The sequence below is a fragment of the Myotis lucifugus genome, unplaced genomic scaffold (genome assembly GCF_000147115.1).
Source record: "Myotis lucifugus unplaced genomic scaffold, Myoluc2.0 scaffold_8, whole genome shotgun sequence".
NCBI lineage: Eukaryota > Metazoa > Chordata > Mammalia > Chiroptera > Vespertilionidae > Myotis > Myotis lucifugus.
Window position 1 is genome coordinate 15,919,944 of NW_005871056.1, and position 27,668 is coordinate 15,947,611.

The 27,668-nt window shown below is 49.4% G+C and overlaps 1 protein-coding gene across 1 annotated transcript in view; it reads left to right on the forward strand.

The window, feature by feature from the left end:
• Positions 1-26,363, forward strand: part of SRGAP3 (SLIT-ROBO Rho GTPase activating protein 3) — a 224,737-nt gene extending 198,374 nt beyond the window's left edge. Inside the window, exons 15-22 of the mRNA XM_006083900.3 lie at positions 873-1,007; positions 3,778-3,883; positions 4,081-4,308; positions 7,186-7,265; positions 12,232-12,412; positions 14,037-14,186; positions 16,170-16,497; positions 21,059-26,363. Coding sequence (XP_006083962.1) covers positions 873-1,007; positions 3,778-3,883; positions 4,081-4,308; positions 7,186-7,265; positions 12,232-12,412; positions 14,037-14,186; positions 16,170-16,497; positions 21,059-21,472 — 1,622 coding nt within the window. The 3' untranslated portion in view covers positions 21,473-26,363. The remainder of the gene's footprint in view (positions 1-872; positions 1,008-3,777; positions 3,884-4,080; positions 4,309-7,185; positions 7,266-12,231; positions 12,413-14,036; positions 14,187-16,169; positions 16,498-21,058) is intronic.
• Positions 26,364-27,668: the final 1,305 nt, after the last annotated feature.

Consider the following 27,668-nt stretch of genomic DNA (forward strand, 5'->3'; position numbering starts at 1 on the left):
ATTCTCTCTCTTCCCGTGGGGACATCTGAGAGCTCGACCTGTGGAAGGAGCAGCAGTGTCCTGGCTGCCACATTCGGTCATGCAGGTTGGGCACTGCACAGGGGTGCTCAGCCAAGAGGGCAGGAGGGAGGCGGCTCTGGCTCGTGCTCTAGATGCCACAGCCGCAGTCCAGGAAGGAAGGGGGGCGTTCTCTGAATTGCACTACAGCACGTTGGGGCTCGCAGAGGCCCTGCAGTGACACGCATCCTCTTCCTACGGAGGCAGGGAAAAGAGAGCCAAGGACGAGTTTCCAGTTCTGCTCCTCATGGCTTGCCAGTCCTAGAGTGCCCTGGGCTGTCCTGGGAGGCGGGCCAGACACCATTGTGCAGACCTCTGGCAGCCCCTTCCAGAGGTGGCGGCCTGCTCCCTGCTTCCTCTCACCTCCCCCACAGAAGCCATCCTAGCTCAGCAGTTCCTGGTGTGAACTAGCTCAGCAGCCCCTGATTAAACTGGAAAGTGCTGCTCTCCTGAGAGATTATTTGCCCTGTCCAATTGGCAAAAACTCAGAAGGCTGACACCTTTCCATGGGCAGGGCTGGGGGAAAAAGAAGCATTCTCCTGGGTTGCTAGTAGGAGTGTAAACTGTGCAGCCCCAGTGGAGAGAACGTCGATGTGGCAAAGTGAGTGTAAGTGAAGGGTGGTGGGTGGTCATCATTTCAATTTTACAACATTCCTCTAGGTTTGAACATTTACAGAATCAGTTGCAGGGGGAACTCTAAACGTGCTGTGTTGAGGAGGTCCCATCTGCCTGCTCCAGTTCAGGCTGGCCTGGGTCCTCTCTTCTGCCATCTGCCTGGTCCCCGCCTCCTTATCGTCACCCCTGTTTCCTCACAGGTGAAGACCCCCTTGTGGATGATCAAAATGAACGAGATATCAATTCCGTCGCCGGTGTTTTAAAACTGTATTTCCGAGGACTGGAAAACCCACTCTTTCCTAAGGAAAGGTTTCAAGATTTGATATCTACTATTAGTAAGTATTTCCCAGGTGGGATGATCATTTTCTTGAGAAATCTTTATTGAGATTGCACTATGGGCTCATCACTGTGCTAGGCACACAGGGGGGACACTGTGAAAGAAGCAGTATGGCTCTTGTCCTCATAGAGCTTAAAACCTAGTTGTAGAAATAACAAGGTGGATTATAATGCAAGAGTTCGTGGGCATGGTACACCCCTGGGTATGGAAGGAGCTCAGAAGAGAAGAGAGGAAGACTTAGTATCCAGATCTTAGCTGAGAGTGATATGCATAGTGCAAGAGGCTGGAAGGGTGCAATGGAGCAAGAGAGGGAAGACCTTGAATGCCTTGCAAGGATTCCAGAGATTTTCCCTTTGGGAAATGGGGAGCCATGGAGGGTTTGGGAGTTCAGGTCAGCAATATGTCGAACAAGGGAAGTGCTGAAAGTAAGTGGACTAGCATCTTCCTCTGACTCGCTAGCCATCAGAGTCCTCCTTGACTGATTGTCTGTGGATGAAGTGAGGAGTCCTGTCCAGGAGCTTGAAGTAAAGGCGCCTTCACTGCAAGATGCCAATGTCCAAGGCAACTTTTTGGGAATATTTTTTTTAAAACTTTTAATATTAGAATATGGGAATTTTAGTATTTTGGAATAAACTCTTTAATATGATCGATAGAAAATTAGCCCACTGGGGATGCTTCTCACAGTACTCTGAGAGAGATTTGCAGCCAAGCATGTGTCTCAGGAGGTGGTGACAGCTGCCTTGTGTAAAGGACCCTCTCCCCCGCCCCCTGCCCTCCACACTACTTGCTCCTCATCTTTCCAGACCCACTTCAAGCTCCAATTCAGCTCTCGGATATTCCAGGCCACAAAGGTCCCACCTTGCCTGAGCCCTGTGTCCCTTGCTCAGCCAGTGTTTCCAGTTCCCGAGCAAGGCCCTCAGCAGACAAGGTCGTTGACCTCTGGAACAAGCTCCTGGCATTGGATAAGTTGAATCACACCCGGAATCACACAGTGAGAAAGAATGTCACTTCTTAGTTTCTTCCCAAACCCTGTGATTATTCACATCAAGGAGAAGACCTCATGGGTCAATCTCCCTTCTACACAGAGAGACAGAATTTAGTCTCAGGAACTTTTGTAGAGAACCATGTCTACATATAACTTAGTAATATTGCTTTGCTTACATTATATCTATTTTTATGTTACCTTCTAATTGTGGTAAGTGATCCTGGTTTCTCACTTATAGAGTGAGGTCAAGTCTCCTTTTTAAATAAATATTTTAAAGAAAAAAATTAATAAATAATAGTGGAGGTGATACCAGGGCACAATGACTAGAAGCTGAGGAGGTGGAGCAGCAGCGGATCAGTAAAGGTACAAGGGCCTTAACTTTGTGGGAAGGCTTCGGCGAGGCTCCCTGGAGCCAGACCTTGGTAGTCTGCAGTGTGCCCGACAGGGAAGAGAGATCAACAGTGTGTGCAAAGCCCCAGGGACAGCCAGGTCCTTTGTGAGAGGGAGAAGGTGGATGAAGTGGCCTGGCACAGAGTTTCTCAATGGGGAACTGTTGGCAGTGAGGGTAGAGCAGTACCTTGCGTGTTACCTACACTCAGGACACTTAGCACCTTGCCCCTGAATCCCAAATGCCGGTAGCACCCTCCAGTCTCTGACAACCTCAAAGAATGCCTCATATCTTTGTAAATTCCCCTAGAGGTACACTACTTATTTGAGAAGCGTAGCTCTAAATCATCCTCAGGTACTTTGTGAAGGGGCAGTGACTAGGAGATGGGTCATGCAAGGTTGGTTGAAGCCCCATCATAAAGAGCCTTGGATGCAGAGGAGAAACAGAAGTAATGTTTTAGAAGAAGCATGTTGACAGATGTGGAGGCTGGAGGGAGGAGCTATATGAGAAAAAAAAAGTGTTTTCTGAAAAAGAAACTGACATGGATTTGTGTATCAGCCCTGCAGATGAACATCAGAGCTTCAGCAGCTCACTCTCCTGAATGCCAGCTTTCCCTTTCCACAAGGCAAAGTCCGCAAAGCACTTTTCTCTCCTTATCAAGCCCAATTTGCTGCTCCCATCCCTGGCCTGACTGATAAAAATACCAGTGTCTGTCTCCTAGGATTGACCTGAAAACAGAGGTCAGAGACGAGATCCCAAGCACCTGCCAGGCTCTTTGGCCAATATATAGTTTGAGAGACGGTTATTTATTCAACACGTTTCCTGAATACCTACTATGTGCCGCCTTATGTTGTAGCTGGTGTTTATAAAGAGTTTAATGAAACATGGGCTACCTGTATTCATCAGGACTCGTGGGTTACAGGCGACAGAAACTCAACTTATACTGGCTTAATCCATTAAAGGGAATGTCTTGGCTCACGTTCCTGAAAGTTAGGCACCGCTGGATGCACATTTCACTTGGCATCAGCAGGAATCTGTCCCCTTGTCTCCATGCTGTCTTCACTTTCAGGCAGGGTCTTCTTCCCTGGGGTCCCTCAGCTGCTTCACGCTTCCCTCGATCCAGTTTCAAGAGAGTGCCTCTCTCTAGGTTTCTCCAGTCCAAAGCCCCAAGGATCAACTGCTATTGGTTCTGATTAGGTCGTGTAGCCCTCCCTAGACCTACCCTGGGGCCAGGAGAATATGATGCTTTGATTGGCCAGGCCAGGGTCACATTTCAGTCCCCAGAACTGAGTAGAACGGGCTCCCCTGAACTGATCTAGGAGGTGGGACTCGCAAATGTTGACTGCTTGGCTCTCTGAGGATGACGGACAACCTGAAAGCCCCTTTATGTTGCAGAACTGGAGAGCCCAGCTGAGAGGGTGCACCAGATCCAACAAATCCTCATCACCCTTCCCCGCGTGGTCATCGTGGTCATGAGATATCTCTTCGCTTTCCTCAACCAGTGAGTTGTCCAGCTGGGGGTGGGGGGTGAGGAGGGCACGCCCCTTTTTTACTCAGGGGGTCCTGAGACCTTTGCAGGTACAGCTGTTCTTAGAACATGGAACCTTCCCAGATTTGAGTGGAGCCTTCAAGAGAAAGAAATCGCAGGGGGAGGCTTCGCCTTTCCCAGGTGACCTGTGGGTGCCTCCTCTCTTACAGCCTCTCGCAGTACAGTGACGAGAACATGATGGATCCCTACAACCTGGCCATCTGCTTCGGGCCCACCCTCATGCACATTCCTGATGGGCAGGACCCTGTGTCCTGCCAGGCCCACGTCAACGAAGTCATCAAAACCATCATCATCCATCATGAAGCCATCTTTCCCAGCCCCCGGGAGCTAGAAGGACCCGTGTATGAAAAATGCATGGCTGGAGGGGAAGAATATTGGTAAGATTCCATTCCTCTTCATATTATTATCCCATTCCTCTTAATACTGTTATTATCATGTTGTTACTGTTGAACGGGAACAGTAAGAAACCCTTTAATTTTCTTACTGCTTTATAGTCTGTACTCTCATTTGAGCTTCACAGCAGCCTGACATGAGATAGATGCATCAGTCCAGACTCTATTGATTTATAAGGGACAGGAGTAGAGCTCAAAGTGGTTTAAACTAAATGGGATTTATTGGTTTACTTAAAAAGTCTGGATCATGGCGTCAGGTATAGCTAGATCCAGGGGTTCAACTGTTATCATCAGGACTCGGTCCTGCCATCCTCAGCCTGTGGCTCCTCTTTCTTCCATGTTGGCCTCATTCTCAGGCAGCCTTTTTCCTGGTGGTTTCAAGAAGGCATCGGTAACTCCAGATTTAGAGCCCATTCTCTCAGCATCCCCAGTGGAAAAAGAGCTCCTCCTTCCCAAATGTTCCAACACAAGCCCAAGAATGGTGTCTCCTTGCTGGGGCTTGAGGCTGGTGAACTAATCACATTGGTTAGCAGATCCAATGCTGTCCTTGGCCAGGTGAGTTGTAAGTCCATCTCAGGCAGCAGGGAAGGGGATAATCTCCACCTCAAACTCACGAACTGAGAGAATGACACTCCCTGCCATTGTCCCCATCCACCAGGAGGTCTCTTTTCCAGCAAAGTGAATCCAGTCTTTGAGAGCTCCACACCAGGTCAAGAGTTGCTAGTTGGGCACTTACACTGGGTCAGGGGAGAAATATGTCAGAATCTTATCAAAATCAGGGCCGACTACCTTCCCCAGGCTGAGACCTTAAATGTGGTAAGACAGGAAATTTTTTTTTTATGTGGAAAAGACAGGAGATTCAGAACACTGGCTGACAGAGACCAGTCAAAGGGTTGGCACTCTTTCTTTATCCCCAACCCAGGACAATACACAGCTATATATTTAGCATTGCCTGCACTGCTCTGAGCCAGGTGCCTGCAGGAATTTGTCTTTTGATTGTCAAAGCATTCCTGGATTCTTGAATGGCTTTAGTTCTGAAGGCATATTTGGGCAACTGCTTCAAAGAAGGGAGCTGTTCTGGCCCATTTCCCCATTACACTTCCCTGCACAGAAAGACGGGCCCTGGTATTATCTAATCGCAGCTCTCTAATCTCCTGCGAGGCCCCAGGAGCAAGTCTGTCCCTGTTCTGTTACAGATACATTGAAGAACCAGTCTGTTACAGATACATTGAAGAACCAGCAAGCAGACTTTTTGGACAGAGAAGCTTTTCAAGTTTTTGTACCATTACCAGTTCTCTGTTCTTGTTGCAATATATATATATATAATTAGTGTTCTGGGAAGGGTCCTTAAAAAGATCGTACTGTGCTTATCAAAGAACAATATGCAATCACCACACTTTTCTTAATCTCATTCGCATCCCATGAGAAAGGAAAACTGTCAATTACATGGTAATTTTGGAGACATTTTCAAATCCCCGGCTGAGGATCTCATCACAGTGGACAACATTCACTGATTCAACAAATGGTTACTGAACATATGTCCTGGCTCAGGCCCTGGGAAGCGGGGTGGAGGATGGGGAGGAATGTGCCCTGAACAGGATTAACCCCTGATGCAGGCAGCTCTGGTGGAGGAGGGAATAGGCAGTTCCAGAAGTAGGGTCCCCTGAGCCAATATAGGGAGTTCAGAAAATGCCTCTTGAAGGAGACAGGGACTTAACTGAGACCTACAGACCTACAGGCAGCCAGGTGAGGAGCAGGCAAAGAATGGTCTAAACATGGAACATTCCATAACATGGAAAGCAGCTCTGTTTCCACAGTGTTTCCCGTGACCAGGAGGTGGTGAGGGAGGACCCTCTGTGGGACAGCAGGGGCTGAGTTAGGAGAGGTCTTAAGCCTTGTGCAGAGTCTGGGCCTTATCCAGGAGGCAACAGAGAGTTTTTCCTAATAAAATCTATATTCCTTTAAATGGTATTGCAAATGTCACCTACTCTGAGAAGCCTTCCCTGGCCACCCTATATAGGTCCCCTCTGCTGTTTTTGTCTCTGTTCATTTGTTCCTACATAAAGCATTTCCACTTGCAGTTTTATTTCCTGGCCCATGAGGGTGGGTCTGTGTCCATCTGACCCATCAATGCATCCCTTGTACCTAGCACAGTGTCAGGCATATATTAGGACTCAATCAATGACTCAGTAAAAAAAAACAAAAAACTGACTGACCAGCTGTGTGAATGAACCTTGGCTTAATCTTGTGAGAGGGAAGCAGCTGGTGAAATTATGCCAGTGCGTTAAGGACTAAATTTGACCGGCCTGGATTCCCTCTGTCAGCCTGTCCATCATGGGTGCTGGCCTGCTCACACCACCTGGGCTGGTCTGGGCTTTTGCACACAGCATCTAAGGCAGCACTGAGGACCCCTGCTTGTGAGCGTCACCCCACCTTGCTGGGTGTGTCACTTCTCGCATAAGACAGGGAGCAGGGCTAAATGAATGACTCCCAATACTTCCAAAAGTCCTTTCTACCCTGTGGTTCTTCTAAGGAGAAAAGTCAGGGTTTTGCCACTGCCCTCTGGATCTTACAGAACACCTTGGTATTGACAACCTTTACCAAGAAAACAGCCCAACCAATTCCAGGGCTGCGTCATCTGGGGAAGATTATACAGGGAAGCTTCCCGACCAGGAGGCTGAAGTGGTTTTCTCTTAGGAAGGAAGGTCCATGGGTGGTCAGATGGAAAAGAAGGGACCCAGTGGGCCTGGGCCTGATCTGGTCAAGGCCCAGAGGTGGACTGGGCTGGTGCCCGAGGGAGGCTAAGGGCAGCATGAGGGTACAAAGCCCCCCAACGAGTCCCCTTTCCATGTTTCTTTGCAGTGATAGCCCACACAGTGAGCCAGGGACCATTGATGAAGTTGACCATGACAATGGCACTGAACCTCACACCAGTGATGAAGGTGAGTGGAGGGAAATCTGGGACCAAGGAACCCACTGGGGGCCTCTCGTGCTGGCCCAGGACTGCTCAACGCTGGGCCGGCCACAGAACCCCTCCCGCTTCGCAAGTCAGCACGTCGTCCCCAGAATAGATGGGGACTCGGAAAGACCTCGGAGGCTTGTGCGTTCCATGGATCACATTCCTAGCTGGCTGCCTCGTCCCTGTCTGTGTCCTTGTTGATCCAAGTGCAAATCCTAAGTGACAAGAGTTTCCTAAGTAGGAAGCATGCTTTGTCCCTCGGTTCCTCCCCAACCAGGCATCTGTTCTGTGCCCAGCTGTGCTGGGACTTGGGGCCTATCGATGAACGAGACATGGATCGCTGGGACCTGCAGTCTCATCACCTGACAGGTTGGGAGCAGCTCCCCACAATGCAGAGTGATAATGCCAGACTGCAACTGCACCCCCAGAGCGGTGGGTGCCTGAATACAAAGCCTAACAGGGCCGGCCCAGGGAAGTGGAGGGAGGGAGGGAAAGGCCAGCCTGGCTTCTGACGGCTCACCGGGCCCTTCCACCATTCTAGACAAGGAGAAGAGAGTCAGGTTAGTCTTGCGGGAGCCTGGACTGTGCAGATAAGCAACGTGGATAATACAGGCCCAGGGCCACACGTCCATTAGGCACAGCAGGCACAGTAGGCACAGTGTCCTGGGCCCACAACACTTGAAAATGTTCTAATTTCTTTTAAAGTAAGAAGAAAAATATGAATATGGTCCAGCCTGGACTACATTTATCTTTATGCCAATACAGTTGTAAATGTAATTTTAACTTTTTGTTAATGGAGGAAGAGACCTGTCAGGGCCAGCCTGACTGGTTGAACCGGGCTGAGGTAGGGAGGTGGGAATTGAGAAAAGAAAGAAAGACGGGAGAGCGGGATCGGGAGGACTACAGCTCAATCGAGGAACTGCAGTAAGTTTATTAACCACACAATGCTTTTTATACACAAGACACTGAATAGGACGTCTGTCAAGAGGAATGTATTCTTTGTTCTTCTTAATCTCTAAGGGAGAGATAGAGCAGAAGGACAAATTCTCGGTACAGCAACTCTCAGTAAATAGTTACAGACTTCTTGGTAAGCCATGAAAGGCTGTTCTCATTCTACAAAGGTTGCTCTCATTCTACTGATAACTGCCATCCAAACAAGTCTGGGAAAACTGTGGGTAAGGGTTCCAGCCTTGCTAGCCCCTTCAGGTGCAAGGACCATGTCAGCTTACACCCGGTCTCCAACAGAGACCCATGCAAAAACAAGTGCAGAGTGCCTGTGAGAGTCATAGCACAGCCCTCCTGCCTCCCTGAGAGAGTTTTGCTTTTTTATCAATCTTGCTTTTTTATCAATCACTATTTAGCGTTTCTGACCTTGTGTTTCTATTGTGGGACATTTGGGTTTTGTTCCGAGCACAAAGAACAAGAGAGTTTCATGATCTAATTTATGATTTTTAATTGAATTCATTGGGCTGACATTGATTAATAAAATTATACAGGTTTAATAAAATTATACAGGTTTCAGGTATTGTGTGTTTACCACCCCAAGTCTATTCTCCTTCCAACACCATTTATCCCCTTTTCCTTCTTCTAACTCGCCCCTCCCCTCTTCACCCTGGCAATCACCATACGGTTGCCTATGTCCATGAGTCTTTCTTTTTTTCCTTTGCTTAATCCCATCACCTTTTTCACCTAGTCCCCAACCCTCTCCCCTCTGACAGCTGTTCTCTGTATCCAGGAATCTGTCTCCATTTTGTTTGTTAGTTTACTTTGTTCATTAGATTCCATATATAAGTGAAATAATATGGTACTTGTCTTTCCCTGGCTGGCTTGTTTCACTTTGCATAATACTCTCCAGGTCTGGCTGCTGTGGGGAGAAACGGCTCCCCATGCAAGAATGAAAGCCAGGAAGGCAGGTAGAGGGACAACAGTGGCAGGGGAGGTGGTGAGACTGGTCAGACTCAGGGGATAGCTGCAAGGGGCTGCTGATGGGTGAGATGTGGGACTCTGAAGAGCAACTGCAAGGCTTTGGCCTGAGCCAGTGAGCAAGGTGGTTCTATTTCCTAACTGGGGAAGATGAGAGAATTCACTACGTTTGGTGAGGGGTGTGTGGGAGAATGGTGCAAGGGAGAATAACATACTTTATTTCGGTATTATAGACCCAAATAATGGCTTTCTTAATAACTGGTAGCTGCTAGTACTGTTCCCACCACACACACTTACATAATGACATCTGTACACGTGTTCACGGTCAGCTGGGGCTCAGCTCGGCTCCTCCCATTTTCTTCTTTTCTTTCTCTTTCATTTTCCATTCCTCCCCCCCCTTCCAACCCCCACCCCCCCGCTTCCCCACCCCCACCCCCCAGCACCAGACTACCCCAGCTACCCAAGGGGCTCCTGTGTGCTGCTCCTAGCAGGAGCTAACCTCTGCTCAGGCCAGCTTCTTTATCAGCTGAATCAGCTGGCTCAGAGGACACCCTGGGGTGAACGCCCAGAGCACCGCCAGCCGGGTTCAGCTCCTGCCTTAGACCCTCTGGCCTTTCTGCTCTCTGTAGCTGGGCTGCAGGCAGTGCTAGCATGTGGTTGGCTCAGAGAAGAGTCAAAGAGGCAGAGGAGGATGGAGATCTCCCCAATTTTCCGAGAAGGTGACTCTGAGTCAGGATCCGAGATATTTGACCCATTTAGCTGTGCTGTCATTCTGCATCAGTTGTGTTAGGAAGGCATTTAAAGACATTTGTCAGGGAGCCAGCTGGGAAAAGCTGACTTAACTGTCCAACACCCGCTCCCCACAGAAGGCTGCCCCAGGCACTGAGGATTGTGTGCTTCCAAAGACTTCTGTGTCTCATGGGATCACCAACAGTCATCCGGGGCCAGCTGCTTACAGAGAGCCCGAGTACACGTGTATGGCGGGGATCAGTGGGGGGATGAACAAAGCGGTTTGCTCCCTCTGCTCTTTGACTTTCCATACTGCCTTAGCCCCTGAAAGTACATCAGCTCTAGTGACAACAACTAACTCTCATATGAGTTTACCATATGCGCACACTATTGCAAGCACTTCATGTATGGTAGCTCATTTAATCCTCATAACAACCCTAGAAGGTATAGGTACTATTATTATTCATTCCCATTCTACAGATGAGGAAACTGAGGCTTAGAAAGGAGAAATAAGTTGCCAAAGGTCACACAGCTAAAAAGCAGCAAAACCAGGTGTTCTGGCCTTTCTTCCATGAAGGACAGGTAGATGGCTGGAAGGACAGATACAGATAATCTACCAGGAATGGAGCAGATATGGAGACCCATGGATGCTAAGCATAGGGAAAGTATCTGCAGGCTAGAGAAAGCAAGGGTCACTTTTGTTACTCTTGTTCTATTAGGATTAATATACCTACACATATTATTTGAATAATATTAAACATTTTTGTGCTTGTTTTAAAATATAAATACATTAATACCTATACACAGTTTTCTACCAAGTGTGGACATTTCTTAGGGTATAAACTATAGTATAGGTTAAATCAGTCATAGGCATAACTTTCCTGCTCCCTATACAGTCTCCTCCCCAGACATCATCAGCTGTATGGTTGTAACTCAAACTCTTGGCAGCTTAGATTTCTTATTTAGACCTACCCCATAGGCTAAATCCATTAGTAATAATAATCATAATCATGAGAGCCATTATCAACTGAATACCTAATGTATGTCTGTGCTATGTTGTCTTTCATGCATTACCTTTTAATCCTCCTAACAACCCTTACAGGTAAGGCAGCTGAGGGGTACGGAGGTTAAGTAACTTCCCTGAGCTCCAGACAACAGGTGACAGAGCTGGGTAGTAGGAGTGCTTCAAGCACAAGAGCCATATTCTCATTGTTTAACCCAGTCCCAGCCTGTCACTGTCCAGAGAAGAGTAAATGTTTGATCGGTAAATATGTATGTGCAAAGAGATGTGCTGGAGCTATGGCCCCAGTAAGAATTCTCCTTCCCTCCACATTAAGTCCATGGATGAATGGGTTAGTCAGCTCCGGCTGCCATAACAGAATACCACAGACCAGGTAGCTTAACCAACATAGATTATTCCCTCAGCATTCTGGAGGCTGTAGAAGTTCAAGGTCAAGATGCCATCAGGATTGGCTTCTGGGGAAGTCTCTCTTCCTGGCTGGTAGACAGCTGCATGTGGAGAGAGAGAAATCTCTGAAGCCTCTTCCTCTTCTTAGAGGGACACCAGTTCTATGCGATTAGGGCCCCACCCTTTTGATCTTATTTAACCTCAGTTACCTCCCAAAGGCCCCATCTCCAAAAACATCACATTGGGGGTTAGGGCTTCCACATATGGGTTTTGGGGGATGCTGTTCAGTGTAAAATGATGAGCTTTGAGGAAACCTTAAAGCAAGCGTGTCAAGCTCAGAAGGCTAACATGGGCCAAATAAACAAGGCATGCAGGCCGCGGACCAAGAGTTTGACATGCTTGCCTTAAAGAGTTCTGGGAACCCTTAAAAATGTGTATGTGTATAACATTTTGCATAGATAGCAGTCCACATACACCTCCTGTTTAACTTCCCCCAAAATAAAAATCACTAAAAGTATTGTAAGTGGACAAAGAGGGAAACGGTTCATGGAAAAATGGAAACAGAATTTGTTTTAAGGGGTAGAAGGAAAATAAATTTCTTATAATGTTGTTAAGTGTTTTAAAGATAGAGAACAAAAAGAGCAGTGGAAAATAAGGACATGTATGTGAGCCCCCTCTTTCCATTTTGAGAAGTTAGATGGCCTGCCTGGGTCACAGCATGGGAGAGTGGATCTGAGCCTAGAACCCTGGGGCCCTCACCCCAGCCCACACTGTTTACACTGGGCTTGCTGTCTGTGCTGCCCCATAGAAGCCAGGGCCATCTGAGCAAGGCCCCCAGGCTGTCCTTCTGCTGACCTTATGGATGCTCTTCTTCTTCCTCTCCCTCCAGAAGTGGAACAGATTGAGGCCATCGCCAAGTTTGACTACGTGGGGCGGTCCCCACGTGAGCTGTCCTTCAAGAAGGGGGCCTCGCTGCTATTGTACCACCGTGCCTCGGAGGACTGGTGGGAAGGTCGTCACAACGGCGTGGATGGGCTCATCCCACATCAGTACATAGTCGTACAGGACATGTGAGTGGGAGCTGGACCCTACTGTGAAGAATGCCATAATCGATTAGTGATGTCTAGAATGGGCACAGGAAGGGGAGCTCGGGGTCATATACCAGGGATGTGCTCTCACTGATATAATTACCCTTGGTCTCCTAAGAACAGATCCCCCCTTAAATGGTGATCCTGTTAACAAATAAGCAAATTGCTCACACTTCAGAGCACATGGAGACAGCCTGGGTGCCCTTGGTCCCCTTCCTGACCCACCTGACAGCCTCCAGAGCACTCCTCACCCACATGGTTCTCAGTGTCCAGTGGATCTGACCATGTGCCTTCACTCTCCTGGCCTTCCTTGTAGCCAGAGGCCAGCCCACCACCCCCTTAACTGCCCACCATCCTCCACCCCCGAGGTGGCATTCTCAGGGGACAGCAGGAGCAATCATCCCCTCATTTCGAGTTAATAGAGTACTATTTTTTTATTAAGGTGTAATTGACATATAACATTATATTAATTGCAGGTGTGCAAATGACTTGATATTTTTATATATTGCAAAATAATCACCACAATAAATTTAGTTAACATCCATCAGCACACAGTTATAATTTTTTCATATATGATGAGAACTTTTAAAATCTCCTCTCTTAGCAACTTCCAAATATGCAGTACATAATTATGTGCTATGTAAATATGCTGTACATCACATTCCCAGAACTTATTTATTTTGTAACTGAGAATTTGTACCTTTTGACCCTCTTCACCTATGTCACCTCTCCACCCCCCGCTGCCCACCTCTGACAGCCACCTATCTGTTCCCTGAATCTATAGGTATTATTTTCTTTTAAACAATTTCAGGCCTGAAAAAGGCCCTGCATCCCAAATACTAGCCCTACCAGAGAGCCAGAAAGTCCACACCTTCCATTCTCTGAAAGCTATTGAGGGTTCCTGCACACACACTCCCACTGAGCTCTGGTCAGGCTCCATGGAACCGATTTATCAAGGAAGCAGCCACCAAGCTAGACCTCAAAGGAAGGGGGCCAAAGGCAAAGTTTTGGTGGCAGAAGGGACGGTCTGAAGCCAGAGAAGTCTGGAATGGGCATATCCCACGAGGAATGCCACAGGGAGGGCTCCTGGCACTCTGATGTCCCCAGGCCTCTGTGGACAGGGACAGGGCACTGGAAGGAAGAGGGTGTGGGAGGAGGCTGGCAGAGACATCCAGCTAGCTCCAGCCACCTCACAGTTCAAGCCTTGGGTGAGGAGGGGAGGGATGGCGGCACCTTCTCCCTCCCTTGCTTACCCCTAAAGCACTCCTCACAGAACCACGGGGAGAGTCGGCACTCAGTGCCCAGCTTGCAGGGTCCGCTCCCCATTTCTCCAACACACCGTCCAGCATTATTTAGCTTGCCTCACCCCTGGGAGAGAAGAACCTAGAGGAGGGGAGAGGAGAAGGTAGGCATGGGGTGGTGGGTCAGAGGAGGAAGTTCTGCTGGAGAAACTGACTTAGGAGCGCTGGTGCGTAGTGGTGAAACGACGTGGGAGGTGACTCACCCCGAGCTGTGGGTGTATCTTAACTTTGAGGTGTATGTTGACCCAGCAGAGCCCGGCACATCCTCTGGAGCACTCCCAACTCACATCTGTCCTTCTCCCCAGGGATGATGCCTTCTCCGACAGCCTAAGCCAGAAGGCGGACAGTGAGGCCAGCAGTGGGCCACTGCTGGACGACAAGGCCTCCTCCAAAAACGACCTGCAGTCCCCCACGGACCACATCTCGGATTACGGCTTTGGGGGGGTGATGGGCCGGTAGGAAACACGGATTCATTCTTTTTCTGCTAGTACCACGCCTGTTGGTATCTGATTTGGGAGGAAAACGGGGGCAGGAGGGAGAGACGTAGACTGTTGTGGACCCTGTTCCCCACAGGTGACATTGAGCACACCTGGGAGGGGCAGGGGCTGTAGAGAAGGAGGAAGAAAGACATATCTTAGCAAATCAGTGCTTTTTATTTTAAATAATAATAATAAATGGTGGGGGGCGATTACAAATTGGCAAGTATTTTTCCAACTTCTCTCTCTAGTTCTTGCACCTCCTCCACTTTCCGTTGAAGATCCAAGTAGTTATATTTAAAAATTTAAAGGTTATATACTCCCTGAAGTGTGCTATATAAACACAAAACTCACACCCCCTCAAGTGTGGGGGAAATTGACACTCAACTCCACCGATTTATCTGGTGGGAGCACATTTGCCAATTTCTTTACTCTCCATGTGTGGGCCAGGCTGTGTCACATGACCTTTCTGCCAAGAAGGGAACTGAGCTCCTTATTCTGCATACAGGTGTGGTCCAAAGTATGTGGTAGTTTAAAAACTAATACTATTAAGGAAAAGAAAAAAAAGGACCAAAAACCTGACAGTTCTCACTGCTTTCCTAATCAGGTTCTCAAAATGTAATTTTCTTTGTTTACTCGGTGGAGAGGTCAGGGGACCAGCCTACACATATGAGTGCTTGCAAATAGAGCCAAAAAATTCCCTCACAATGGAAACATACGTTTATGAACTTATTTCAGAAGTCCCAGTGCCTCCTTTAGCATATTCTATTCAGTGGAGCCAACAGTTGGGGTCCTGGGATAGATGATACAGTTGGGAGGGAAAGTGGAAAGCTGGGATAGGTAGATGACAAAGTCATGGTCCCTTGATTTCTGGGGGAGGTGGGGGGGGGGGGCGCGGATTTCTATCTTCTCCTGCCTTAATTTTCCTCTCCCTCCCTCATCTACTTCCTCCTTGTTCTTTTTTTTCTCAATACCTCTTCCTCTCCAGTGCCTCTGCTTTGGTCCTGTTGGGGTACCCACAGGCAGTGCTTAGCTTGGCTGGTGGCATTAAGACCTAAAGCGCTGCTGACCACATTGAACTTGGTCCCGTGGTCGCAATCCATTCCAACACTCTGTCCCTGCTCCCCACCCCCTGGATACTGCAGCTTTCCTCCCTCTTTGGTGGCCTCCATGGGATGTAGCAAAATCTCCAGGAGGTGGAACCTTTTATCTTCAAAGTGCTTTCATACCCACTGAACCTCTTTCAAAGGTGGGCAAGGAATATTATGCCCATTTGACAGATTAATAAAATGGGGCCTCAAAGAGGACCCAGGGAAGTCTGTGACAGCAGGATAAGGACTCACCCTCATGTGTCCCTTTTGTCCAAATGCACGGAAGGCATGTTCAATGATGCACTTTTCCCTCTTGGATGACTTGTTTCCCAAGATCTGGAAAAGGGCTCTTAGAAGTAGCCCTTTGCTGGGGAGGTTGGGGTGGGTAACAATACTGGGCTGTGTTCTGTTCCCAGGGGGGCCCTCCTGTGCTTGCAGGGGAGCGGGTAACTTTGGGTACAGTAAAGCCTCAATGCTTCAGACCAGTTAGAAGCCCTTCAGCATCATGGCGATGTCTGAACTGCTTACTAGTAACGTATCTCGAGCCCAACTAACCTTCACCAAAGCAGTCTAAGGTTGAAATCCTCTGGCCTTGACTTAACAGCTTCACTGTGGAATTGGCACCACCACCCTCTGAGCTTGGAAACAATGCTCTGGTTCCCTCCTGTGTGCGGGTTAAGCCTGTCCCCCGGTGAGGCCCGTGCTCAGCCGGTGCTTTCATGTGGAATCGCAGTCTGGCTGAAGGAGGCTTTACTATACCTTGGCTAGACTAGTGACTAGTGTGTAGTGCGTAGCCTGGGGGTTGACTGACTCATTCTGATTGCCAGGGTTGACCTCTGCCCCATGCCCCTGCCCCCTGGCTCCTTTGCAGAGTGCGGTTACGATCTGATGGAGCAGCCATTCCCAGGCGCCGAAGCGGGGGCGACACACACAGCCCACCCCGGGGCCTGGGCCCCAGCATAGACACGCCGCCCCGGGCCGCCGCCTGCCCCAGCAGCCCCCACAAAATCCCCCTCACCCGGGGCAGGATCGAGAGCCCCGAGAAGCGGAGGATGGCGACGTTCGGGAGCGCTGGCAGCATCAACTACTCTGACAAGAAGGCGCTCTCAGAAGGGCACTCCATGAGGTCGACATGCGGCTCCACCAGGCACAGCAGCCTGGGGGACCACAAGTCCCTGGAGGCCGAGGCCCTGGCAGAAGTAAGGGCCATCAGGAATGCAGGCCGGGCCGGTGGAGACCCCCAGAGGGGGAGCAGGGTGGGGACTTGTGGACGGGGGGGCCACTTTGCCCTTAATGCCAGGCTTAAGACTAAGCCAGAACACAAGATAGATAGGGAACTGGCTTCCCACCTGCCTGCTGGCCTCCCCATGGGAGTGGAAGTTGGATGGGTGCTGCTGCAGGCTAGGGTTCCTGTGAAGACTGAAGAGCCCCCCTTAATCTTCAGGAATGGAGGGGGAATTCCTGACTAAGGGAAAGGCTGGAAGCTGGAGATGTAGGAATGGCAGGTGATTCCATGAGAAGGCATAGCTGAGTTATTCATTCATTCATTCATCTATCTGTTCATTCATTCATTTCATTCATTGACTCATATTGATTGAGCACCTATTGTGTGACAATCACTGGGCTAGGCACTGAGAGTACAATGATGACCTAGAATGGACCCAGGCCCTGCCTAATTTAGAGAAGAAAGAGACATCAACCAATAACACAGCTGTGAAATGGCAGTTGGGCCAGGTTCTTTGAAAGAGTGGTATGTGATATTTTGAGAGCCTAAAATGTAGGGATTGCTCAGAGGGGGAGAGACTTCTTGGGGGGTCTTCTATGACCTGAGATACAGAGGATAGGGGGAATAAATGGCTGACGCTGGGGTGGAGGGTGGAGATATGACCCGATATACAGAGGTTAGGTGGAATAAACAGCTGACGCTGGAAGGGAAGATGCAGCCAGAACCTTCTTGGCTGTGAGAATTGCTCCTTAGAGAGTGGTATTTGAATCCCTGTTACAAGGGGAAGGGGAAAGTTGTGGGTTTGGGGGCTGTGCTCTAAAGGAGACCAGGAAAGTTTCCCCGGGGAAAACCAATGCAGAAACAACTCATCCAGCAGCTAGAACTCCTGCTCACACCCACAGGGTCTAGCTGGGCCCCATGTCCTGATGCCCACTCCCGAGGGACACCTGAAGATCAGCACCTTGGCATGGCCCCGCAGAGGAAGACCTACTTGTCCTTCCATCCTTCAAGGCTGTCCCCTTGGGGAGCATCACCCTAGCATCCACCATTACCCGAAGCTCTAGTAAGAGCCAGGATGGGGAGTGGGTTCCCCAAGGCCCAGAGCCCTTAACATAAACAATCAAATGCAGTGCAGTCTAGGCCAGTGTTTCCAAAAGTAGCTCCCACAGCAGGCTAGTTCACAGGATGTTAATGGGGGGAGAGGGGAAATGTGTTTTGTTGTCAACCAACTTTGGGAAATTCCTGTCTGACAAAGTTGAATGCCTTGTCTACAAGATTTCTTAGAACCTTTAAGTATGTTGAAGTATGTGTATTATGAATCTCCAAAAAGAGAAGAGGGCACACCCAGACTTCTTTGGGCTTTATTCACAGCACATTCATAAGACAAGCCTAAAGAATGAACACACTTGGGAAATGCTTTATGCATTTTTCTCCCTTTGTAAACATACCTACACACTCTCTAATTTGATAGCTGCCATTCAAAAGCTCCTTTCATGGACAGAGGTGAAATGGGAAAGCATGGTAGATAATATGTAAATAGCCAAGAGGGGCACTAGATGGCCTCCAGCCTGCTCAGCATTGGCACTGCCTTCTCAGACTACAAAAAGGAGCCGTGGCAAGGAAATACCAAGTGGTCGATGGAGCTACTAGAAATTCTCTGGTCTCAAAATACCCTTTAGGACTTAGATTTGAACCCAGTGAAGAGGCTGTTTGGGGAACTTGCTACACTGCCATCCAAAGTGGGAAGATGTAATTTGTGAGGAGCTGAAAAGTACTCCTTTCCTATCCCACCCGCCGGAAGTCCATCACCCGCCAGCACCTCTCTGCAGCTCCACTCTGGAGATTATGGCTCACCCCTCAGACTAATGCCAGGCTCCTGCCTAAACTACTCAGCTGATCTTTCTCTGAGCTTTCTGTCTTTCTGGCTCACACTCTGCCAGGGTAGAGTGGTAGTGGTGGGAGGGATGGTGGTGGAAGGGCGATAATTGCACTTTATTTATTGAAGTTTTACCTTTCAGCTCACACTGGAGTAGAGCAAACAAAGAGTAGTGAAGTTAATAGAGGAGTTAATTTAAGCAGAGTGGCATGTTGAAAGTAGACTTTATTCCTGCAGGTTTGGGAGAAGGCAAAGATGGGGAGAGACTGCTCTCTCTCCCCTCATGCAGAAAATCCCCCACAGCTAATCCTGTAGGTAAAGGCCCAAAGGCCCCTTCTTAAAGGAGCCAGTATTATGGGGAAGCCTAAAAGCTAATATTAGCTTTATGTTAATACTAGAGGCCCAGTGCACGGATTCGTGCAACAGTGGGCTCCCTCAGCCTGGTCTGCACCCTCTCGCAATCCAGGACCTCTCGGGGGATGTCGAAGACCTGGTTTTGGCCTGATCTCCGCAGGCAAGGTCGAGGGACCCACTAGGGCATGAATCCGTGCACTCGGCCTCTAGTATGCATATAAGATCTTTCATTAATCTCTTCCCAACTCCCTCTGAGATTCATCAGTCTGTTCCATGTTTCCATGCCTGTGCATTGAGCGTCTGCACCCTGGTGGTCATTGCGTGTCATAGCTACTGGCCGGTCGGCCAGTTGCTTAGGCTTTTATATATATAGACTAGAGGCCTGGTGCACGAATTCATGCACCAGTAGGGTCCCTTGGCCTGGCCTGCAGGATCGGGCTGAAACTGGCTCTCTGACATCCCCTGAGGGGTCCCGGATTGCAAGAGGGTGCAGGCCAGGCCGAGGGACCCCACTGGTACACGATTGGGGCTGGGGAAGGATGCAGGAGGTTGGCCAGCAGGGGAGGGACCACGGGAGGGCTCCAGGGTGTGTCTGGCCCATCTCACTCAGTCCCAATCGGCTGGACCCCAGCAGCAAGCTAACTTACTGGCTGGAGCGTCTGCCCCCTGGTGGCATATCAATAGCATATTATGCTTTAATTGGTTGAACAGCTGCATAGTCGACCGGACACTTAGCATATTAGGTAGGCTTTTATTATATAGGATTATCTAATTAGCCATTAGCTAGTTATCAATAGCTCTTAACAGATCCTAAAAAAGATGGCTGGGACCTTGATTGTCGCCAGACTGGAGGGTGTCATAGGGGCCCAGGACAGGCATTAGGCCACCTGCTAACGGGAGGAAAGGTGGAGGTAAAAGAAGTGGGTATGGAGAGGGGCAGCCAGGACATCCCCAGGCTCCAACCCCATTAGTCTGACCAGACCTGTAGATTTTCCAGATTTGCCCCTGGGCAGAAAAGCAGTGAGTCTTAATAGTCATCATGGTTATTGAGGCTGTGCACAGACCTTCCAACAGTGGTTTTAAGCAGTATCCTTAATTGTCCCCTCAGTGGCCCAGTCCGTGGTGCTCTGGTCCAACTCAGCCTGAGCAGCTCCTCTCATGTGCTTGATGTGAACCAAGGACTCTGGCTAAAGGGACTTTAAAAACCACTGTCTGGCAGTTTACAAAGCTTCATCACATCCATTATCTCATTCCATCTTCACAATAAACTTGTGGGCTTTCAACAGATGAACAAAGTATGGTGCTGAGCAACTGAGACTTGCAAGTGGCAAAGGAGTCTTTGCTCAAAAGTCCTAGCCTAGGGCTCCGAAGTTAAATGCTGGCTTCCAGCTCCAGCACCCCCTACTGGCTGGAAGGGGAACAGAGGCCTTGGAAGAGGCAGGGATGAGCCAGCCATGACCTCGCTCTGTGTCATTCAGAGCACTCTCATCCATATGAGCTTAAATATTAAAACTTCCCAGGAAATTACGTAGGCAGATACGGATTTTTGTCGCTTTATAAGACTTCCATTTTAAAAAAATCAAAAGTTCCTGATTATAACAGAGAAGAACGTAACAGTCCCATCACTTTGAGGTGAACATTCTGATATTTAACCTCCAAGGAATTTTTCTATGGGCAAGGATTTTTTAAAATAATAATAATGGTTAGTGGCGTGGACTTTGGAGACAGACAACCTGGGTTGAGACTTAGACTGTGCTACTAAGTAGCTGTGTGACCTTGGACAAGTTACTTAACCAGCCTGAGCTTCCCCATCCTCCTGTGTACCTGAGCTTAATGGTAGTTCCTACCTGATACGTGTGGGGATGGACTGAATTATTCGGGGCGGGGCTTGGCTTGGTGCTTTGTGCGCGCTTAATGTGTGCCAGGGGTCAGGCCTTGCTCTTCACAGGGACCATATCATTTCATACTCAGCCAGCTCCGAGGTCTGTCTTCTAATGATCTGTAATCTGCGGCCCAGGGAGCTGAGGTGACTTGTCCAAGTCATGCAGCAAAGAAGTGGCAGAGCCAGAATTTGAACCCATGTCTGTCTGGCTGCAGAGCTGGCCTTTCTTAGCCAGCAGTCTGACGTGCTCTCACTGTCAGCTCCCTGTTCAGACAGTGTGCGGGCCACCACCATGTGGGTTCCCCAACTGGCGACACCCTGGGGATTCAGTCTCCACCCCAGCCATTGGCCCCTGGGCAACCTCCCTCAGACACCCCCACGCTGCCCAGGAAGGGTGCTGACCAGAGCTCTCTCTGCCCCCAGGACATAGAGAAGACCATGAGCACGGCTCTGCACGAGTTGCGGGAACTCGAGAGGCAGAACACGGTCAAGCAGGCGCCAGACGTGGTGCTGGACACCCTGGAGCCCCTGAAGAACCCGCCCGGCCCGGTCAGCTCGGAGCCCGCCAGCCCACTGCACACCATCGCCATCCGCGACCCCGACGCCGCCGTGCGCCGCGGCTGCAGCTCCTCCGCCGAGATGATGACCACCTTCAAGCCCGCGCTGTCCGCCCGCCTGGCCGGCGCCCAGCTGCGCCCGCCCCCCGTGCGGCCCGTGCGGCCCACGGTCCAGCACCGGTCCAGCAGCAGCAGCAGCTCAGGGGTGGGCAGCCCGGCCGTGACGCCCACCGAGAAGATGTTCCCCAACAGCTCAGCGGACAAGTCGGGCACCATGTGACCCGCAGGCTGGGGCGCACCATGGCCGGGGGGGCCTCTGTGACTTCCACGCCCTTCCCAGTGCTCCTGGCCTCACCGGGCGGGGCCAGAGGTCAGCCTGAAAGAATGTCTGTGCAGAGCTGAGGCCTAGCGCGGGCAGCAGCTCCATCCAGCTCGCGGGTGTGACGTGACGGAGGCCAGAGGAGCAGGAGCTGGAGCTGGAGCAGGCGCGGGAGCAGAGCAGCCCCAGCTAGAGCGTGTCCTTAGGTTGTGGCAACATGGTCAATGGCTTCGCCGGCATATCGTCACTGGAAAACGATTCTCTCGACATTCTCTCTACATACATAAATATGTGTGTATGTATGTATATGTGTGCATATATACACATACATATGTATGTATGTGTCTGTAGGTGTGTGTACATATATATATTTATGCATCTATATACATATACTAGATCGGGACACATACTAAATGTATATAGGATCTCCTTTTTCTTTTTACGAAACTTAGATTTACCTCAGACCCATGCCACCAAACATCTCCCGCTGTTATTTGGTGGGATTTGCAGGGACTTTTCTGGGAGAACTTAGAGGCCCACAGTAACTGCGAATGAAGCAATATACCACTAAGCTGCAGAAAAACAAACACAGTCTCCCACTGTCTCCAGAAGTCGTGGCCTTCCAGAACAGTCTGCCCCTACATGAAGGGTGGGGCAGGCAGTCCCCAAGCAGGCTGCTCCTAGAGGTGGGGAACCCCCCCGTCCAACCCAGAGACCCTGCCTTTCCACCTGAAGGCCAAGGACCAACTGTACCCCCAAAGGCACGGGAGGACGTTGGCAGGAAGACCCCTGACCACGGCATCCGTGTGTTTGTACGTAGAAAAGGGGGTAGTGAGAACCTAAGCCCCATCGTAGCACAGTATTATGTGTGGTTGGGAAAAAAATAATAAAACCACAGTGGTATGGAACACTTCAAAACCTAGAAACGCCGTAGGAATATTTCTGGTAACTATAGAGGTTTAACTTATACAATTTTCAAAGTATTTAATTTTTTTTCCTTTCCTCTTTCTACTAATTATACTGTGTCAGATGTGGAACTAAACAGGCAAGGAGGTTCTGAGTCACATCGTTTTCATTAAAAATCAGGCCATGACGCACTTTGGCTGGTGCCTCTTGCACGAAGTGCATGAACCGTAAGTGCCCAGGGCCGGGGAGGGGCGGTCCTTGGCACTTCCTGTCCCAGAGGATGCTTCGGTTGAGTTTATGCAAGTGAAATAGCTTCCCTCTCGCCCTTCCCTGCCCCTTCACCTGCCTTCTCCAGAGCATTTAATGTAAGTGAAAACATGGTGAAAGAATTGGGGGTGTGATCATCAAGTACATGAGCAGGGCTTTCACCTCTTGGCTGGGAAAGGGCCTCTGGATCACCCTCGTTCGATTCTGTTTTGCTTCCTCTTTGCATCTCCTGGTTTTCCAGAGATGGCTGTTTATGGATAATGGGACACAGATGAGTTAGATTCCAACGGGACCACCTTTATTCACTACCTTCATGCCAAGCCAAGGGTTTCCTCCCTATTCTTCTCACGCTTCATCTCTTTCTCAAGGCCTCTGAGTATGTCCATGGCTGTGGTTTGGAATAAAAAGTCCTGTGCGTCCCAGCGCCCACCACTTGGGAGCCGTGGGACTCTGGCATGTCCCCGCACCTCATTGAGTCTCAGTTTCCTGCTCCGTAAAATGAAGATAATAATGATGAAATGTAAACGAGTAAGCTGTTTAGAAAGCACTGTGCCAACACGATTATTCTTTTTATTGTCATTAGTAAGGTAGGTCTTTTAGCCTAAAAACCATCCGAGACCTTTTTGAAACCTCCTAATGGCTTTTGAGAGTAGGCAGTGGAATTTTCCTACCAGCTTCATAAGATCCCCAAGCACAGCCCTACAGACATATCACCTACAAATGCTCGAAATTCCATCGATATCATTTCACCCCATTAGATGAATTTTGCCTTGTCCTCTGGTCTTCCGCAAAAAGGTGACCCCCAGAGGGAGGGACCCATTGAGTCACTAATCCTTGGGTGTGTGGGAGTGGCAAGCCCTTCTGCCTCACCTGAGGATTGACATTGAGAGCACACAGTGGAAGGAAGAAGCAAGCAAGGCTCCAAAAAGAGAATGGCAAGGAGAGGCCATCACAAGCTTGACCTTCCTTGTTTTGCCTGGAACCAGCTGTTCTCTTAGCTCCTGGAAATGAAAGCACCTCAGAGCAAGCACCTCTGTGGGCCGTAAGAATATATCCCCGTTGTACAGCTTAGAAAAGAAAGCAAGTCTGTGCCATGCTCATAATTTAATGGGTGTCTGAGAGCAGGGGTCATGTCAGGCGCGGAAGTCATTTATTTGCGAGGATGCTATCCTGTCCAGCCAGGGTACAAGATATCCCATTCCTACCCCACAGATACTGCCAGACCGTAAATATAGTTGCCTCCTGAGCAAAACGTAGCATTCTCTGCCAGGACTACCAGACGTAAAGAGAAAATTTGAGTTGACAGACCTGGTGCCTGATCTACATAACACCAGTCCAACCATGTGGCTTTTCCTCTGAATTGATTAACTTCATTTTTCTTTCCTGAGAATGGACCTGCCTTTTACTGAATTATCTGAAGGCAGAGCTGTAGCTGTGTTCTTTAAGCACCTGTTTTTCCATTGGGAAAAGGCTGATGAGTTCACATTTAGAGAAGCTCACATCTCACTCATCCAGCCCCAAATCTGAGCCTTGTCGCAGAACCAAATGGAAAAATACTTTCCTGCATCCCCCACCCGCACCCCCCACTTCCTCATCTGGCACTCTGCATGTCTCGGTCCCTCCACAGGCACCCAGTCCCACCCACGGTCACTGAGCACTGGCATTCTCTTCCTGACTCCTGCCTGTGTTAGTCCACTATATATTGCTGTCTTTGCTTAAATGCTGGAAAGTAACTGTTAAAATGTGAAATCGTAATTTTAAAAAAGGCGACAATTAAATTATAGCCAATGCCACTCACCAAATCTTTGCACCTAGTAGATAGTTCAATGTAAAAAACAAATACGAGAAACCTAACTGTACAGTGAGTGTGGGGGAAATGTAGTAACCTAGTTCGTAGTCCTCAATATAACCAATTGTACAAGGGGAAGTGGTGTTTACCTACTTGTTCATCACCATTACTGAAAGCTGTGCTGATCAGTTTGTCGATAACGGGCATTTTTTTTTAAATTATTTTTTTGCTTTTCACAGAATGCTTTCTTAACCTTCGACTTATCCTGAGGTCAGGCCTTTTGTCTTTATGTGTAACCGATGTTCAGTCTATTTTAGGAATGAACCAGCAAGATGTTCATTTAAAACTGACCAAAGACAATTCCTTCCTGGTCTAGTTTCCTGGGCCCCGGGGCCCAGTCGCCGCTAAAGACCTTTCTCGGATAAAATTGAGAACAAGCCGTGCTTCCTGCCCCACTCTCCCTCTCTCCTTTCCTTTCCTCTTGAAGAGCTGCTCTGAGCTGTGGGATTCTATGAAAAATTCTTGCCTTTCCTTGTTTCCAGTGCTAACGATTTCTCACCTTGAAGCGCCTTTGAACCCGGACAGAGCACCAATGGGAGGGATATGTAAGCTTGGGCATTAGACTTGGGAGTCTGTCCTCTGAGGCCACCAGGCCGAGGAGCAGGAGAGAAGTGGATTCCCAAGGGCTAACAGGTTTCTATTCAATGAAGAAATCCGAGTGGGAAGAGACACAGGGAAATGGAGCCAACCTTTGGCCACGGCTGGAACCAGCAGTTCAGAGATCTGCCTTATAAACCCTTCAGAACTGGTTTGCGATGCACAGAGGGAGCCAGCGTGGGGAAGGGCCTTGACGCGGGGCTGGCTCCTCTGTTGGAGGCCCTTGGAGTGCCTTGGTGGGTACGTTTCTTCCTCATTCAGGAAGCATCAATGCAAAGGACTTCCTGTGACCTGGCTGTTACTTGGCACTCAGCGCACATCCTCGGCTGATGGGAAACCACAAGGACTAACGTAACGGTTCTTCCTCTCGGTCTTCCTAGTCCTCACTTTTCACACATCCAGAAGGTTTTACACATGAGCAAATGCCTCATTCTCCCGAGAAACCCGGAAAGAGGAGTGGTTGGCTCACAACCATGGTGGGCGGGCCCTGTTGGGCTTGGCGGTCGGTTGGCAGGGAGGAAAAGGCAGGAAGGGGTGAGCCGAGGTGTTGCTTAGCTGATTTTCTGCTGTGCAGAGCTAATGCTGACGTTTCATGTCAACTTCCCCGGTTCTCTGGGGTCTCCTCTCTCGTATAGAGAATTCCCCACATGCCCTAACTGCCAGGGGAGCTGAGCGAAGGGACCTGCTGTCGGTTGGAGCGCTCCTGGCCTCTCTGAGGCTGATCTGCCAGGGTCCCGCTGTCCCGTCCTCTGGGACTGGCCGAATGGCCAGCGCTGCCCCTCGCTGACACCTCCTTTCTGTGTGAACTGTCCCTAACAAAGCTGTTTCTTGGACCAGAACAAGCAGAACGCACTCCGCCTTCCTTAGACCAAGGCTCTGCTGGAGTTCCTGCTGGGCCCTGGCTCCCGGCAGTGTGGCTGTTTACACGGTTTGGCAATAGGCTTGGTTCTGATTGCTTCAGAGTGGCTGGTCTATTTTGTTTCCTTTGGTTTCCCTCCTCCCGAAACTGTGTCAGGAAAAAAAAAAAAATCGAAACCACCCTCGGAAAATTGCTGGTTGCTTGTCCCCACGTGATGAGAAGTGCTGCCCTCTTCCAGATATTGTTTCTCTACCTTACAGCCAACGCCCGTCCTATAGAGTGTCTGATTGGATCCTCTGTCGCATATTCTGATGGTGCCTGCTGGTTTGATGTGGAGCTATCCTGTGAAATAAAACAGCTTAACTTTTCTCAAACACGCGCTCCGGTGGCTTTTTGAAAGGGTGAGGCGGCCCATTGCGGGTTGGGGGGGGGGGGGTCCCGGAGGGGTGTTCCTACCCCCGAGTCCACACTGTGTGCGTGCTTCTCCCAGATCAAGCTTCCAAGGAGGACTGCTTCAACCACAGAGCTGACAGGAGGAGGTGACTGTGGGGTGTCCCCTGCAAGCAGAGCTGGAAGTGTCAAAGCAAAGGCAAGTGGGAGGAGCTGTCTGCAGAGGGAGGGCTTTCAAACGTTTAAACATCACACACAAGGCCACAGGATACTGACTTCCAGTGTGAAGGCAAATGCAGTATTTTGGCATTCGTTGTCTACACACATTTGATAGAGCCCCTAGGACTGTGTTGTTCCTGTTTTTAACATATGTTTTGGGTTTGGTTTTTTTGGTTGTGTGTGTGTGTGTGTGTGTGTGTGTGTGAAGTGTTTACTGATCACATTTCTGCCCCAGGTACTAGATTAAGCCTTTTACTTCTCATCAAATTCTCAAAACAGCTGTTGAAGGTAAGTGCTTTTTTAAATAAAATTTAAAAAATATATTTTTATTGATTTCAGAGAGAAAGCGAGAGGGAGAGAGAAAGATGCAAGTATCAATGATGAAAGAGAATCATTGATAGGCTGCCTCCTGCACACCCCCCCACTGGGGATCGAGCCCACAACCTGGGCACATGCTCTGACCGGGAATGGAACCATGACCTCCTGGTTCATAGGTCGATGCTCAATCACTGAGCCACACTGACCAAGCTAAGTGCCCTTCTTAAACCCCAATTTGCAGATGAGGAAACGGAGGCTCTGAGAGGTTTAGAGGCTCACCCAAGGTTAGGCTAGGAAGTGAAGGAGCCAGAATTTGAGTCTAGTCTATCTGACTCCAAAGTCATGCTCTTTCCAAGTTCACTGTATGGCCTGTCACTGAGCATTCTCAATACACCAGGTTGGCGGCAGGATCTCACGATTAAGGTAGCTTGATTGTGGCTTACCTGCCACAATCAAGGGAAATTCCAGGGCCCTTCCTTTCTGGTGAACCCTCTGGAAGATCTTCATGCAGGGGCCCCTTTGCAGAAGAGAACGAGGTCTCCTGCCAGCCTCAGGGAACCCATTATTCCCACCGTAACCACTTGACACTCAACGGAAGCCTCTGGCAAATTCCAGGTTCCAATACTGTGTCTCTGTCCCAGAGCCTCTTCTTCTTTGGGAGACCTTACACTCAATGCCCTTCCTCGGTGCCAACGGAGTGGGTGTCTGTTTCTTGCAATAAAATGGGAAAAGAGGAAAGAGTAGTAATAGCC